The sequence below is a fragment of the Scomber japonicus genome, chromosome 18 (assembly GCF_027409825.1).
Source record: "Scomber japonicus isolate fScoJap1 chromosome 18, fScoJap1.pri, whole genome shotgun sequence".
Lineage (NCBI taxonomy): Eukaryota > Metazoa > Chordata > Actinopteri > Scombriformes > Scombridae > Scomber > Scomber japonicus.
The window spans coordinates 30739238-30756737 of NC_070595.1; the positions used below are offsets into that span (position 1 = coordinate 30739238).

Here is a 17500-nt window from a genome sequence, read left to right on the forward strand (position 1 = left end):
AGGTAGGAGGGAGGGAGGAAAGAAGGACAGAGGAAAGAAGGAAGGGAGGAAAGAAGTAAGGAAGGAAAGAAGGTAAGAAGGTAGGAGGGAGGGAGGAAAGAAGTAAGTAAGGAAGGAAGGTAGGAGGGAGGGAGGAAAGAAGGACAGAAGGACAGAGGAAAGAAGTAAGGAAGGAAAGAAGGTAGGAGGGAGGGAGGAAAGAAGGAAGGGAGGAAAGAAGGAAGGAGGAAAGAAGTAAGGAAGGAAAGAAGGTAAGAAGGTAGGTAGGAGGGAGGGAGGAAAGAAGTAAGTAAGGAAGGAAGGTAGGAGGGAGGGAGGAAAGAAGGACAGAAGGACAGAGGCAAGAAGTAAGGAAGGAAAGAAGGTAGGAGGGAGGGAGGAAAGAAGTAAGGGAGGAAAGAAGTAAGGAAGGAAAGAAGGTAAGAGGAAGGGAGGAAAGAAGGAAGGGAGGAAAGAAGTAAGGAAGGAAAGAAGGTAGGAGGGAGGGAGGAAAGAAGGACAGAGGAAAGAAGGAAGGGAGGAAAGAAGTAAGGAAGGAAAGAAGGTAAGAAGGTAGGAGGGTGGGAGGAAAGAAGTAAGTAAGGAAGGAAGGTAGGAGGGAGGGAGGAAAGAAGGACAGAAGGACAGAGGAAAGAAGTAAGGAAGGAAAGAAGGTAGGAGGGAGGGAGGAAAGAAGTAAGGAAGGAAAGAAGGTAGGAGGGAGGGAGGAAAGAAGGACAGAGGAAAGAAGGAAGGGAGGAAAGAAGTAAGGAAGGAAAGAAGGTAGGAGGGAGGGAGGAAAGAAGGAAGGAAGGAAAGAAGGTAGGAGGGAGGGAGGAAAGAAGGACAGAGGAAAGAAGGACAGAGGAAAGAGGTAGGAAGGGAGGAAAGAAGGTAGGAGGGAGGGAGGAAAGAAGGACAGAGGAAAGAAGTAAGGAAGGAAAGAAGGTAGGAGGGAGGGAGGAAAGAAGTAAGGAAGGAAAGAAGGTAGGAGGGTGGGAGGAAAGAAGGACAGAGGAAAGAAGGAAGGGAGGAAAGAACTAAGGAAGGAAAGAAGGTAGGAGGGAGGGAGGAAAGAAGGACAGAGGAAAGAAGGAAGGGAGGAAAGAAGTAAGGAAGGAAAGAAGTAAGGAAGGAAAGAAGGTAGGAGGGAGGGAGGAATGAAGGAAGGAGGAAGAAGTAGGAGGGAGGGAGGAAGAAGACAGAGGAAAGAAGTATGAAGGAAAGAGGTAGGAGGGAGGGAGGAAAGAAGTAAGGAAGGAAAGAAGGTAGGAGGGAGGGAGGAAAGAAGGACAGAGGAAAGAAGGAAGGGAGGAAAGAAGTAAGGAAGGAAAGAAGGTAGGAGGGAGGGAGGAAAGAAGGACAGAGGAAAGAAGGAAGGGAGGAAAGAAAGTAAGGAAGGAAAGAAGGTAGGAGGGAGGGAGGAAAGAAGGACAGAGGAAAGAAGGAAGGGAGGAAAGAAGTAAGGAAGGAAAGAAGGTAGGAGGGAGGGAGGAAAGAAGGACAGAGGAAAAGTAGGAAGGGTAGGAAAAGAAGGTAGAGGAAAGAAGGTAGGAGGGAGGGAGGAAAGAAGAAGGAGGAAAGAAGGTAGGAGGGAGGGAGGAAAGAAGGACAGAGGAAAGAAGGAAGGGAGAAAGAAGTAGGAAGGAAAGAAGGTAGGAGGGAGGGAGGAAAGATGGAAGGAAGGAAAGTAGGTAGGAGGGTGGAGGGAGGAAAGAAGGAAGGATGAAAGAAGGTAGAGGGAGGTGAGGAAAGAAGTAAGGAAGGAAAGAAGGTAGGAGGGAGGGAGGGAAAGAAGGACAGAGGAAAGAAGTAAGGAGGAAAGAAGGTAGGAGGGAAGAGGGAGTGGAAACAAGTAAGGAAGGAATGAAGGTAGGAGGGAGGGAGGAAAGAAGTAAGGAAGGAAAGAAGGTAGGAGGGAGGGAGGAAAGAAGGTACAAGGAAAGAAGGAAGGGAGGGGAAACAAGTAAGGAAGGAAAGAAGGTAGGAGGGAGGGAGGAAAGAAGTAAGGAAGGAAAGAAGGTAGGAGGGAGGGAGGAAAGAAGGACAGAGGAAAGAAGGAAGGGAGGAAAAAGAGAGTTCAGTTCAGGAAGAAATAAAATAATAAACGCTCGCCTCCGATTGGCCTCAGTTTGGGAACTCCGCCCGTGAACAGCCCTCCGATTGGTGGAGCAGAACCCGAAGGGCTTCCTGCTGCGCTGCCATTGGCTCCCGCCGATGCTGCCCCGCCTCCTTTGGACTCTGAGGACCACAACCATTGGACAGGTGAGGACAGGTGATGAGGTCATGACGTCATTACACTGATGACACTACGATGACATCACTGACTGGATGAGAGGCGGGATGCAGGTGAGACGAGGTTACCATGGCAACGCGAAATGAGAGTCAAAGAAGTGAAGTGGGGGTAAGTGAAGTGGGGGTAAATGAAGTGGGTTATATGAAGTGGGGGTAAATGAAGTGGGGGTAAATGAAGTGGGGGTATATGAAGGGGGGGTAAATGAAGTAGGGTTAAATGAGGTGGGGGTAAATGAAGTGGGGGTAAATGAAGTGGGGTAAATGAAGTGAAGTGGGGGTAAAATGAAGTGGGGGTAAATGAGGGGGGGTAAATGAAGTAGGGTTAAATGAGGTGGGGGTAAATGAAGTGGGGGTAAATGAAGTGGGGTAAATGAAGTGAAGTGGGGGTAAAATGAAGTGGGGGTAAATGAGGGGGGGTAAATGAAGTGGGGGTAAATGAGGGGGGGTAAATGAAGTGGGGGTAAATGAGGGGAGGTAAATGAAGTGGGGGTAGATGACGTGGGGGTAAATGAAGTGGGGGTAAATGAAGTGGGGGTAGATGAAGTGGGGGGGTAAATGAAGTGGGGGTAAATGAAGTGGGGGGTAAATGAAGTGGGGGTAGATGAAGTGAGGGGGTAAATGAAGTGGGGGTAGATGAAGTGGGGGGGTAAATGAAGTAGGGGTAAATGAAGTGGGGGTAAATGAAGTGGGGGTAAATGAAGTGGGGGTAGATGAAGTGGGGGGGTAAATGAAGTGGGGGTAAATGAAGTGGGGGGTAAATGAAGTGAGGGTAAATGAAGTGGGGGTAAATGAAGTGGGGGTAAATGAAGTGGGGGTAAATGAGGTGGGGGTAAATGAAGGGGGGTAAATGAAGTGGATTTATATGAAGTGGGGTAAATGAAGTGGGGGTAAATGAGGTGGGGTAAAATGAAGTGGGGTAAATGAAGTGGGGGTAAATGAAGTGGGGGTAAATGAAGTGGGGGTAAATGAGGTGGGGGTAAATGAAGTAGGGGTAAATGAGGTGGGGGTAAATGAAGTAGGGGTAAATGAAGTGGGGGTAAATGAAGTGGGGGTAAATGAAGTGGGGGTAAATGAGGTGGGGGTAAATGAAGTAGGGGTAAATGAGGTGGGGGTAAATGAAGTAGGGGTAAATGAAGTGGGGGTAAATGAAGTGGGGGTAAATGAGGTGGGGGTAAATGAGGTGGGGGTAAATGAAGTAGGGGTAAATGAAGTAGGGGTAAATGAAGGGGGGGTAAATGAGGTGGGGGTAAATGAAGTGGGGGTAGATGAAGTGGGGGTAAATGAGGTGGGGGTAAATGAAGTAGGGGTAAATGAAGGGGGGGTAAATGAGGTGGGGGTAAATGAAGTAGGGGTAAATGAAGGGGGGGTAAATGAGGTGGGGTAAATGAAGTGGGGGTAAATGAAGGGGGGGTAAATGAAGGGGGTTATATGAAGTGGGGGTAAATGAAGTGGGGGTAAATGAAGTGGGGGTAAATGAGGTGGGGGTAAATGAGGTGGGGGTAAATGAGGTGGGGGTAAATGAAGTGGGGGTAAATGAAGTGGGGGGGTAAATGAGGTGGGGGGGTAAATGAAGTGGGGTAAATGAAGTGGGGTATATGAAGTGGGGGTAAATGAAGTGGGGGTAAATGAAGTGGGGGTAAATGAAGTGGGGTAAATGAAGTGAAGTGGGGGTAAAATGAAGTGGGGGTAAATGAGGGGGGGTAAATGAAGTGGGGGTAAATGAAGTGGGGGTAGATGAAGTGGGGGTAAATGAAGTGGGGGTAGATGACGTGGGGGTAAATGAAGTGGGGGTAAATGAAGTGGGGGTAGATGAAGTGGGGGGGTAAATGAAGTGGGGGTAAATGAAGTGGGTGGTAAATGAAGTGGGGGTAGATGAAGTGGGGGGGTAAATGAAGTGGGGGTAAATGAAGTGGGGGGTAAATGAAGTGAGGGTAAATGAAGTGGGGGTAAATGAAGGGGGGGTAAATGAAGGGGGGGTAAATGAGGTGGGGGTAAATGAAGGGGGGTAAATGAAGTGGATTTATATGAAGTGGGGTAAATGAAGTGGGGGTAAATGAAGTGGGGGTAAATGAAGTGGGGTAAATGAAGTGGGGGTAAATGAAGGGGGGGTAAATGAAGGGGGGGTAAATGAGGTGGGGTAAATGAAGTGGGGGTAAATGAGGTGGGGTAAATGAAGTGGGGGTAAATGAAGTGGGGGTAAATGAAGGGGGTTATATGAAGTGGGGGTAAATGAAGTGGGGGTAAATGAGGTGGGGGTAAATGAGGTGGGGGTAAATGAAGTGGGGGTAAATGAAGTGGGGGTAAATGAAGTGGGGGGGTAAATGAGGTGGGGGTAAATGAAGTGGGGTAAATGAAGTGGGGTATATGAAGTGGGGGTAAATGAAGTGGGGGTAAATGAGGTGGGGGTAAATGAGGTGGGGGTATATGAAGTGGGGTAAATGAGGTGGGGGTAAATGAAGTGGGGGTATATGAAGTGGGGGTATATGAAGTGGGGGTAAATGAAGTGGGGGTAAATGAGGTGGGGGTAAATGAGGTGGGGGTAAATGAAGTGGGGGTATACGAAGTGGGGGTATATGAAGTGAGGGTAAATGGGGGGGTAAATGAGGGGGGTAAATGAAGGGGGGGTAAATGAGGTGGGGGTAGATGAAGTGGGGGTAAATGAGGTGGGGGTAAATGAGGTGGGGGTAGATGAGGTGGGGGTAAATGAGGTGGGGGTAAATGAGGTGGGGGTAAATGAAGTGGGGGTAGATGAAGTGGGGGTAAATGAAGTGGGGGTAGATGAAGTGGGGGTAGATGAAGTGGGGGTAAATGAAGTGGGGGTAAATGAGGTGGGGGTAAATGAAGTGGGGGTAAATGAAGTGGGGGTAAATGAAGTGGGGGTAAATGAAGTGGGGGGTAAATGAAGGGGGGGGTAAATGAAGTGGGGGTAAATGAGGTGGGGGTAAATGAAGTGGGGGTAAATGAAGTGGGGGTAAATGAAGTGGGGGTAAGTGAAGGGGGGGTAAATGAAGTGGGGTAAATGAAGTGGGGGTAAATGAAGTGGGGGTAAATGAAGTGGGGGTAAATGAAGTGGGGTTAAATGTAGTGAGGGTAAATGAGGTGGGGGTAAATGAAGGGGGGGTAAATGAGGTGGGGGTAAATGAAGGGGGGGGGTAAATTTGAGTGTTTTTTACGCTCCCTCGCGGCTCCGATGACATCACCGACGGCAACGATGTGATTGGCAGACAAACAAGCGAGAAGACATTAAAATTTAAAGACATCACGAGCCGGTGGCGGCTGCACAGAGACAGGAAGTAGCTGCACAGAGACAGGAAGTAGCTGCACAGAGACAGGAAGTAGAACACAGACCAATAAAATAAAAGCAGCGCTGTTCATCAGCTGCAGCGCTTCACTTTCACTCAGTCTCAGATGTGGCTTCATTTATCTCCTGTCTACTTTAGTTATGCATTTAGTTTAAACACAAATATAATAATAATAATAATAATAAAATAAATAATAAAATAAAATAAAATAATAATAATATATAATAAAATAAAATAATAATATTATAATAAAATAAAATAATAATAATATATAATAAAATAATAATAATATTATATAATGAAATAAAATAATAATAATAATATATAATAAAATAAAATAATAATAATAATTTAAATAAATGTAAGAAAATACCAAAAATATTGAGACGTGATTAGCAAAAATAATTAAATTTAAACAATTTCAAAATAAAAAAAAAAAAAAATCCTAATTATTAAAAACTACAACAGAAAAAATATTGAAATCCAATAAAAGTATATAAACTAAAGGGTGAATTCATAAAAAACTGCCTCATTTAATTTTTTTATGATAAAAAATAACAAAAAAAGAATAAAGGATAATTTAGTGAGTGCAGACTCGGAGGTGTTGCTGATTCAGCGCTGTGCAGCCGTCACACAGCTACCAACTCTCACAGGTGTCTGCCGTCCAATCAGGTGTCCCGCTCCACTGCAGGTAACCAGGAAGCTTCCTGTCAGCCAGCAGGTGAGCCAGACACCTGTCCAGCCGTTAGCTTAGCCGTTAGCTTAGCCGTTAGCTTAGCACGGCCACGTCAAAATACTGGACGGCAGACGTCAACATTTCCAGCAGTGAGCAGCGCTGCAGGACGCTCAGGGACAACCAGCTGCTCCATCACCTGTCCACCACCTCTCCATCACCTCTCCATCACCTGTCATCACCTCTCCGTCACCTGTCATCACCTCTCCGTCACCTGTCCTCACCTCTCCGTCACCTATCCACCACCTGTCCATCACCTCTCCATCACCTGTCCTCACCTCTCCATCACCTCTCCTCATCTCTCCATCACCTGTCCTCACCTCTCCATCACCTCTCCATCACCTGTCCTCACCTCTCCATCACCTGTCCTCACCTCTCCATCACCTCTCCATCACCTGTCATCACTTCTCCATCACCTGTCCTCACCTCTCCACCACCTGTCATCACCTCTCCATCACCTGTCATCACCTCTCCATCACCTGTCATCACCTCTCCATCACCTCTCCACCACCTGTCCTCACCTCTCCACCACCTGTCATCACCTCTCCATCACCTCTCCATCACCTGTCCTCACCTCTCCATCACCTGTCCATCACCTCTCCACCACCTCTCCATCACCTGTCCTCACCTCTCCATCACCTGTCCTCACCTCTCCATCACCTCTCCATCACCTGTCCTCACCTCTCCACCACCTGTCCTCACCTCTCCACCACCTGTCATCACCTCTCCATCACCTGTCATCACCTCTCCATCACCTCTCCATCACCTGTCATCATCTCTCCATCACCTGTCATCACCTCTCCATCACCTCTCCATCACCTCTCCATCACCTGTCCTCACCTCTCCATCACCTGTCCTCACCTCTCCATCACCTGTCCTCACCTCTCCATCACCTCTCCATCACCTGTCCTCACCTCTCCATCACCTGTCCTCACCTCTCCATCACCTCTCCACCACCTGTCCTCACCTCTCCATCACCTCTCCATCATCTCTCCATCACCTGTCCATCACCTGTCCTCACCTCTCCATCACCTCTCCATCATCTCTCCATCACCTGTCCATCACCTGTCCTCACCTCTCCATCACCTCTCCATCACCTGTCCTCACCTCTCCATCACCTGTCCTCACCTCTCCATCACCTCTCCAACACCACCTCTCCACCACCTGTCCTCACCTCTCCATCCCCTCTCCATCACCTGTCCTCACCTCTCCATCACCTCTCCATCACCTGTCCTCCACCTCTCCATCACCTGTCCATCACCTGTCACCACCTCTCCATCACCTGTCACCACCTCTCCATCACCTCTCCATCACCTGTCCATCACCTCTCCACCATCACCTCTCCATCACCTGTCCATCACCTGTCCTCACCTCTCCATCACCTCTCCATCACCTGTCCTCACCTCTCCATCACCTGTCCTCACCTGTCCATCACCTCTCCACCACCTCTCCATCACCTGTCCTCACCTCTCCATCACCTGTCCTCACCTGTCCATCACCTCTCCACCACCTCTCCATCACCTGTCCTCACCTCTCCATCACCTGTCCTCACCTCTCCATCACCTCTCCATCACCTCTCCATCACCGGTCCTCACCTCTCCATCACCTCTCCATCACCTGTCCTCACCTCTCCATCACCTCTCCACCACCTGTCCTCACCTCTCCATCACCTGTCCTCACCTCTCCATCACCTGTCCTCACCTCTCCATCACCTGTCCTCACCATCGCCTCTCCATCACCTGTCCTCACCTCTCCATCACCTGTCCTTCACCACCTCTCCACCACCTGTCATCACCTCTCCATCACCTGTCCTCACTTCTCCATCACCTGTCCATCACCGGTCCTCACCTCTCCATCACCTCTCCATCACCTCTCCATCACCTGTCCTCACCTCTCCATCACCTCTCCTCATCTCTCCATCACCTGTCATCACCTCTCCATCACCTGTCATCACCTCTCCATCACCTGTCCTCACCTCTCCACCACCTCTCCATCACCTCTCCATCACCTGTCCACACCTCTCCATCACATGTCCTCACCTCTCCATCACCTGTCCTCACCTCTCCATCACCTGTCCATCACCTCTCCATCACCTGTCATCACCTCTCCATCACCTATCCTCACCTCTCCATCACCTGTCCATCACCTCTCCACCACCTCTCCATCACCTGTCATCATCTCTCCATCACCTGTCCTCACCTCTCCATCACCTCTCCATCACCTGTCCTCACCTCTCCATCACCTGTCATCACCTCTCCATCACCTCTCCATCACCTGTCATCATCTCTCCATCACCTGTCCATCACCTCTCCATCACCTGTCATCATCTCTCCATCACCTGTCCTCATCTCTCCATCACCTGTCCTCACCTCTCCATCACCTGTCCTCATCTCTCCATCACCTCTCCATCACCTGTCCTCATCTCTCCACCACCTGTCCTCACCTCTCCATCACCTCTCCACCACCTGTCCTCACCTCTCCATCACCATCTCTCCATCACCTCTCCACCATCACCTCTCCACCACCTGTCCATCACCTCTCCATCACCTGTCCTCACCTCTCCATCACCTGTCATCACCTCTCCATCACCTGTCCCTCACCTCTCCATCACCTGTCCTCACCTCTCCACCACCTCTCCATCACCTGTCCTCACCTCTCCACCACCTCTCCATCACCTGTCCATCACCTCTCCATCACCTCTCCATCACCTGTCCTCACCTCTCCATCACCTCTCCATCACCTGTCCATCACCTGTCCATCACCTGTCCTCACCTCTCCATTACCTCTCCATCACCTATCCTCACTTCTCCATCACCTGTCCACCACCTGTCCTCACCTCTCCATCACCTGTCCTCACCTCTCCACCACCTGTCCATCACCTCTCCATCACCTGTCATCACCTCTCCATCACCTGTCCCTCACCTCTCCATCACCTGTCCTCACCTCTCCATCACCTCTCCATCACCTCTCCATCACCTGTCCTCACCTCTCCACCACCTCTCCATCACCTCTCCATCACCTGTCCACTACCACCTCTCCACCACCTCCTTCCATCTTTCCTCCGTCCTTCCTTCCTTCCATCTGTTCTTCCTCCCTCCCTCCTTCTCTCCTCCCTTCCTTCCTTCTTTCTTTCCTCCCCCCTACCTTCCTTCCTCTCAATGAGTGTCCCATAAAGGGTTAACATCTTATTACAGCCTTATTCAGACTCCCCTCTGGACAGCAAATATCCCAAAATATCCTTCCTTCCTTCCTTCCTTCCTTCCTTCTTTCCTCTGTCCTTCCTTCCTTATTCAGACTCCCCTCTGGACAGCAAATATCCCAAAATATCCTTCCTTCCTTCCTTCCTTCCTTCCTTCTTTCCTCTGTCCTTCCTTCCTTATTCAGACTCCCCTCTGGACAGCAAATATCCCAAAATATCCTTCCTTCCTTCCTTCCTTCTTTCCTCTGTCCTTCCTTCTTTCCTCTGTCCTTCCTTCTTTCCTCTGTCCATCCTTCCTTATTCAGACTCCCCTCTGGACAATATACCAAAATATCCTTCCTTCCTTCCTTCCTTCCTTCCTTCTTTCCTCTGTCCATCCTTCCTTATTCAGACTCCGCTCTGGACAGCAAACCCGTGGCTGGCGGACCCGTGGGGGCCCTCGAGCCTCCTGCAGGCGGCCCAGCAGCCTCTATGAGAGAAAGGTGGAGGTGTGTTTCTTACTGTCGCTCCTGTGCTGCTGGTCAGACGGCGCCCCCTGCTGCTGAGGCTGCGCCCCCTGCTGCTGAGGCTGCGCCCCCTGCTGGTGGAGGTACTGGTATAACCGTATGTAGGGGTGGTCAGTGGGTGTCTGGCCCGTGGCGGGGGGGGTCTTACTGTGGAGCTGCGGGGCGCTGCGGTCGTTGGCGGCGGTCACCGTTCTCAGCTGGGTGCCTTTACAGATGTCTGACAGCAGAGCGCCGCGACCTTTCACCTCCTCCCTGCTCAGCCTGGGGGGGGTGGTGTTGGCCTGGGGGAGGGGGGGGGGGGCATAGCACCTCACTGTATCACAACACAGCTCCATTCAAATGTGTGTGTGTGTTACTGTGTGTGTTACTGTGTGTGTGTTACTGTGTGTGTGTGTGTGTGTGTGTTTGTTACTGTGTGTGTGTGTTACTGTGTGTGTGTGTTTACCTGGCTGAAGGTGGGGGGAGGCGGGGGTCCTCCTGGTGGAGGGGGGGGAGGGATGGGCATCCTGCTGCTGTTACAACAAACACCTGAAACACACAAAGAGCCGTCAGACTGCGCGCACACACACACACACACACGCGCACGCACAGTTCCTCTCATGTCTCCAGTGCGCATGTCTCAGTCTGTTTTCATAAATCAGTTCTTAAGTTTTTGACGTAACGGAGCCAGTTTAATGCGCAGTTTGATGCGCAGTTACCGCAGCATTTAAAGTCCAGACTAACCACGTAGCAACATTTAAGCTAACTGATGTAAACTAGCGGCTAACGCCAGCTAGCATTAAACACCATCATCACTCAGCAGGATGCTAAGCTAACATTAGCTCCAGATGTTCGGTCAGTAATAAACATCTGCTCGGTTCATCTTCTGTCCTCGCGCCTGCAGCCTGCTAGCCTAGCCTACTAGCTGTGAGTTAGCATTGAACAGGATGCTGCTCAGCATCACAGGTGATGTTAAACCTACCTGTGCGCGTCACCGGCTCGCTGCGCGTTCACGCATACCGGTGTGCTCGTGTCCCAGTCGGTGTTAAACTGTCCTCGCGGGACTGCAAGCTGTCAGCTGTTAGCTGTTAGCTTCTCTACTGCAGAGCTGAGTTTATATGCTCAGTACCACGTGACCACCTGCGCGAGAGGACATGCACTGCTGCAGTAACTGCAGCGCACACACACACACACATATACACACAAACATACACACAAGCATACACACACACAAACACTCAGTAACACACACACACACACACACACAGATATATACACATACACGCACACACATTAACATAAACATATACATACACACACTCAGTAACACACACACACACACACACACACAGATATATACACATACACGCACACACATTAACATAAACATATACACATACACATACACACACACACACACAGTAACATACACACATATATATATACACAACACACACACAGTAACACACACAGTAACGTGTTATTATATTGTGTTGTTGTATTGTGTTATTATTTGTGGTGCAGTTGCAGCTCTCTGCCGGTAGGAGTCGCTGTTGGCAGTTAGCGGTTAGCAGTTAGCAGCTAGCCGGGGAGCTAGCAGCTAACAGCGCGGGGGGAGGAACAAGGAAGCGGACGCTCGCTGCGCTGCTGTGGAGCTAACGCGGGCTAACGGCTGCTAATATCCTCTCTGATGCACGAGCCAGGAGCATGCGACCTCATACCTGCAGGTGAGTGCACGCGGGGGGTCACCTGCCCTGCCACGGTCGCGTGTTAGTTCACCTCCACCTGTGCGCGTGCAGTTTATCAGCAGGATAATGAAAGAGGAAGCACACAAACAGCTAGCATGCTAACGTGCTAGCGAGGTTTCCCGTTTAACATCCCTGTGGGGGGGCAGAGGGGGAGGAGGGGTGAGGGGGGGCACCTTCCACACTTTAATGTGTAATTAATGACACACACATGTTCAGTCAGGTGTGCGTGTGTCCGCAGCGCGCACACCTGTACCTGGTTAGCTGCTAGCTGCTAGCATCCTCATTATGCATGATGCTAGCCGATGCTAACTGCTAGCTTCATGTTTCTGTTTCAGTCTGACGTTAAAAAAGCTCTCACGTGCTCAACAGACCCGGTTATTAACCTGTGCACGCGCTGCATGCACTGCAGGGGAAACTACACACGTATTGATGAGTGATCGGTGATCGATACGTGATCAGAGAGGAGCTGCAGCCTCAGATCAGACCTGCTGCTCTGTAAACATGTAAAAGTTGATGTGAAGCTTCAAATCTTCATCTTCTATGTTTCAGCGTTTCAGTGTTTTTAGTATCAGAGTCTTTTAGTTCCTATACTTCCACCACAGAGACACATATATATACCAGTATATAGTATATACACTATATATACTATATCTATCTATATATACTATATATACTACACCACAGAGACACATATATATACCAGTATACACTATATATACTATATCTATCTATATATATATATATACTATATCTATCTATATATACTATATCTATATCTATATATACTATATAGATATAGATATAGTATAGATAGATAGATATACTATATCTATCTATCTATACTATATCTATATCTATATATACTATATAGATATAGATATAGTATAGATAGATAGATATACTATATCTATCTATCTATACTATATCTATATCTATATATACTATATAGATATAGATATAGTATAGATAGATAGATATACTATATCTATATATATATATACACTATATATACTACACCACAGCTCAACAGGAAACACTAAGAGGGAATCTGATGCTAAACACTGTAAATGTGTCAGATATCACTGATATGACTAACTCACTGCCATAGTTACTATAGTTACTATAATAACTCACACTGATATAGTTACTATGGTTACTATAATAACTCACACTGATATAGTTACTATGGTTACTATAGTAACTCACACTGATGAAGATCAATAGAAGCTGATCAGAGACTTTACATCACTGAGATCTTTCTGATACTTGATTTTAGGAGCTAACACAAATATTATGGAGTCATATATAATATATATACATCCTCATTAATGATTTCAGGATGTTTTAATATTTCTGCTGCAACACAGAGTTAAATAACACTGGGAACACACACTGGGAACACACACTGGGAACACTGGGAACACACACTGGGAACACACACTGGGAACACACACTGGGAACACTAGGAACACACACTGGGAACACTGGGAACACACACTGGGAACACACACTGGGAACACACACTGGGAACACACACTGGGAACACACACTGGGAACACTGGGAACACACACTGGGAACCCACACTGGGAACACTGGGAACACACACTGGGAACACTAGGAACACACACTGGGAACACTGGGAACACACACTGGGAACCCACACTGGGAACACTGGGAACACACACTGGGAACACACTGGGAACACACACTGGGAACACACACTGGGAACACTAGGAACACACACTGGGAACACTGGGAACACACACTGGGAACACACACTGGGAACACACACTGGGAACACTGGGAACACACACTGGGAACCCACACTGGGAACACTGGGAACACACACTGGGAACACTAGGAACACACACTGGGAACACTGGGAACACACACTGGGAACCCACACTGGGAACACTGGGAACACACACTGGGAACACACTGGGAACACACACTGGGAACACTGGGAACACACATTGGGAACACTGGGAACACACACTGGGAACACTGGGAACACACATTGGGAACACTGGGAACACACACTGGGAACACTGGGAACGCTGGGAACCATCGTTGTCATTAATTAACACCGTATCCTTGGAGCCGTATCCATGGTAACCGCGGTGATGTCACTCTTTCTACAGCTGTGACAGTAAATCGTTATTATTATTATTATTATTAAAACTAAAAAAAAAATCAATCAGCTGTTTAACATTTAATCTGTGAGTCGGTGTCATGTGATCACCGGTTAGCTTTATTTAATGCCACATTTAAACATTTAAACATTTAATAAGTTATTAATTAGTGTGAAAGCATCTGGTGTGAACAGGAAGTCACTGTGGTAGTTTTCCTTTTGACCCAAACAAAGATGGCCGCCGCTGTTCTGTCAGGCTGCTGATTAACCTTCCTCCTCCCTGTGTGTGTGTGTGTGTGTGTGTGTGTGTGTGTGTGTGTGTGTGTGTGTGTAGCTGACTTGTTCGGGGATGTCGGGCAGTAAGGCGCTGGGCGGGGGGGCTGGCGGGGGGGCGAGGCGCAGGCGGACGCGGTGCCGGCGCTGCCAGGCCTGCATGAGGACGGAGTGTGGAGAGTGTCACTTCTGTAAAGACATGAAGAAGTTCGGAGGACCGGGACGCATGAAGCAGTCCTGTCTGCTGAGACAGTGCACGGCGGTGAGACACGTGCACACACACACACACACACACACACACACACACACACATGCTGAGACACGTGCACACACACACACACACACACACACACACATGCTGAGACACGTGCACACACACACACACACACACACACACACGCTGAGACACGTGCACACACACACACACACACACACACACACACACACACACACATGCTGACCTCACCTGTCTGTCTGACCTGTCTGTCTCTCCTGTCTGTCTCACCTGTCTGTCTCTCCTGCCTGTCTCACCTGTCTGTCTCACCTGTCTGACCTGCCTGTCTCACCTGTCTGTCTCACCTGTCTGTCTCACCTGTCTCACCTGTCTGTCTCTCCTGTCTCACCTGTCTGACCTGTCTGTCTCTCCTGCCTGTCTCTCCTGTCTCACCTGTCTGACCTGTCTGTCTCTCCTGCCTGTCTCACCTGTCTCACCTGTCTGACCTGTCTGTCTCTCCTGCCTGTCTCACCTGTCTCACCTGTCTGACCTGTCTGTCTCTCCTGCCTGTCTCACCTGTCTCACCTGTCTGTCTCTCCTGCCTGTCTCACCTGTCTCACCTGTCTGTCTCACCTGTCTCTCCTGTCTGTCTCACCTGTCTGACCTGTCTGTCTCTCCTGCCTGTCTCCAGCCGGTGCTCCCTCACACAGCCGTGTGCTTTGCGTGTGGAGAAGCAGGGAAAGAAGACACCGTCGACTCAGAAGAAGAGAAGTTCAGTCTGTCTCTGATGGAGTGCACCATCTGCAACGAGATCATCCACCCCAGCTGCCTCAAGGTAACTACTGCTAACTACCAGGCTAACTACCAGGCTAACTACCAGGCTAACTACTGGAACTACTGGCTAACTACTGGTAATTACCAGGCTAACTACTGGCTAACTACTGGCTAACTACTGCTAACTACTGCTAACTACCAGGCTAACTACTGCTAACTACCAGGCTAACTACTGCTAACTACTGCTAACTACTGGTTAACTACTGCTAACTACCAGGCTAACTACTGCTAACTACTGCTAACTACCAGGCTAACTACCAGGCTAACTACTGCTAACTACTGGCTAACTACTGGCTAGCTACCAGGCTAACTACTGGCTAACTACTGCTAACTACTGGCTAACTACTGATAACTACTGCTAACTACTGCTAACTACTGGTTAACTACTGGCTAACTACTGGCTACCTACTGGTTAACTACTGGTTAACTACTGCTAACTACTGGTTAACTACCAGGCTAACTACTGGTTAACTACTGTTAACTACTTGCTAACTACTGCTAACTACTGGTTAACTACTGGTTAACTACTGCTAACTACTGGCTAACTACTGGTTAACTACTGCTAACTACTGGCTAACTACTGGCTAACTACTGGTTAACTACTGGCTAACTACTGGCTAACTACTGGTTAACTACTGCTAACTACTGGCTACCTACTGGTTAACTACTGGCTAACTACTGGTTAACTACTGGTTAACTACTGGCTAACTACTGGTTAACTACTGGTTAACTACTGGCTAACTACTGGTTAACTACTGGTTAACTACTGGTTAACTACTGGCTACCTACTGGTTAACTACTGGTTAACTACTGCTAACTACTGGTTAACTACTGGTTAACTACTGGTTAACTACTGGTTAACTACTGCTAACTACTGGTTAACTACTGCTAACTACTGGCTAACTACTGGCTAACTACTGGTTAACTACTGGCTAACTACTGGCTAACTACTGGCTAACTACTGGTTAACTACTGCTAACTACTGGCTACCTACTGGTTAACTACTGGCTAACTACTGGTTAACTACTGGTTAACTACTGGCTAACTACTGGTTAACTACTGGTTAACTACTGGTTAACTACTGGTTAACTACTGGCTACCTACTGGCTAACTACTGGCTAACTACTGGTTAACTACTGGTTAACTACTGGCTACCTACTGGTTAACTACTGGTTAACTACTGGCTACCTACTGGTTAACTACTGGTTAACTACTGGTTAACTACTGGTTAACTACTGCTAACTACTGGTTACTGTTGTGTTTATAACAGTGTGTATTGTTGTGTGTGTATAACAGTGTGTATTGTTGTGTGTGTGTGTATAACAGTGTGTATTGTTGTGTGTGTGTATTGTGTGTGTATTACAGTGTGTATTGTTGTGTGTGTGTATTGTGTGTGTATTACAGTGTGTATTGTTGTGTGTGTGTATAACAGTGTGTATTGTTGTGTGTGTATTGTTGTGTGTGTGTATTACAGTGTGTATAACAGTGTGTATTGTTGTGTGTGTATTGTTGTGTGTATTGTTGTGTGTGTGTATTACAGTGTGTATTACAGTGTGTATTGTTGTGTGTGTGTATTACAGTGTGTATAACAGTGTGTATTGTTGTGTGTGTGTATAACAGTGTGTATAACAGTGTGTATTGTTGTGTGTGTGTATTACAGTGTGTGTATTACAGTGTGTATTGTTGTGTGTATTGTTGTGTGTGTGTATAACAGTGTGTATTGTTGTGTGTCCTCAGATGGGTAAAGCTGAAGGAATCATTAATGATGAAATCCCAAACTGCTGGGAATGTCCAAAGTGCCACAAAGAGGGCAAAACCAGTAAGGTAAGACCAGCGCGTTATATTCAGGTTAGAGTTATAGAATAAAGTTAAAATATTGTAAGTATAAAATTATAAAATTTAAAGATTAATTATTATGAAACTGATTTATTTTAATAGAATAGTTTTAGTTGTTTAAGTATGACATCATCGCTTTCCTCTGACATCATTTTCCTCTGACATCATCGCTGTGCTGTGACATCATCACTTTCCTCTGACATCATTTACCTCTGACATCATCACTTTCCTCTGACATCATCACTTTCCTCTGACATCATCACTTTCCTCTGACATCATCGCTTTCCTCTGATATCATTTACCTCTGACATCATCGCTTTCCTCTGACATCATTTACCTCTGACATCATCACTTTCCTCTGACATCATCACTTTCCTCTGACATCATCGCTTTCCTCTGACGTCGCTGTGACATCATCGCTTTCCTCTGACATCATCGCTGTGCTGTGACATCATCATTTTCCTCTGACA

At 47.8% G+C, this 17500-nt stretch overlaps 1 protein-coding gene and 1 pseudogene across 1 annotated transcript in view; one reads left to right on the forward strand and one right to left on the reverse strand.

Moving 5' to 3' along the window:
• LOC128379434 (WAS/WASL-interacting protein family member 2-like) overlaps window positions 1-11087 on the reverse strand; it is a 15091-nt pseudogene extending 4004 nt beyond the window's left edge.
• A 513-nt stretch (window positions 11088-11600) lies between these two features.
• Window positions 11601-17500, forward strand: part of zgc:158376 (uncharacterized protein LOC100101643 homolog) — a 14687-nt gene continuing 8787 nt past the window's right edge. Inside the window, exons 1-4 of the mRNA XM_053339008.1 lie at window positions 11601-11720; window positions 14208-14408; window positions 15052-15195; window positions 16932-17018. Coding sequence (XP_053194983.1) covers window positions 14223-14408; window positions 15052-15195; window positions 16932-17018 — 417 coding nt within the window. The 5' untranslated portion in view covers window positions 11601-11720; window positions 14208-14222. The remainder of the gene's footprint in view (window positions 11721-14207; window positions 14409-15051; window positions 15196-16931; window positions 17019-17500) is intronic.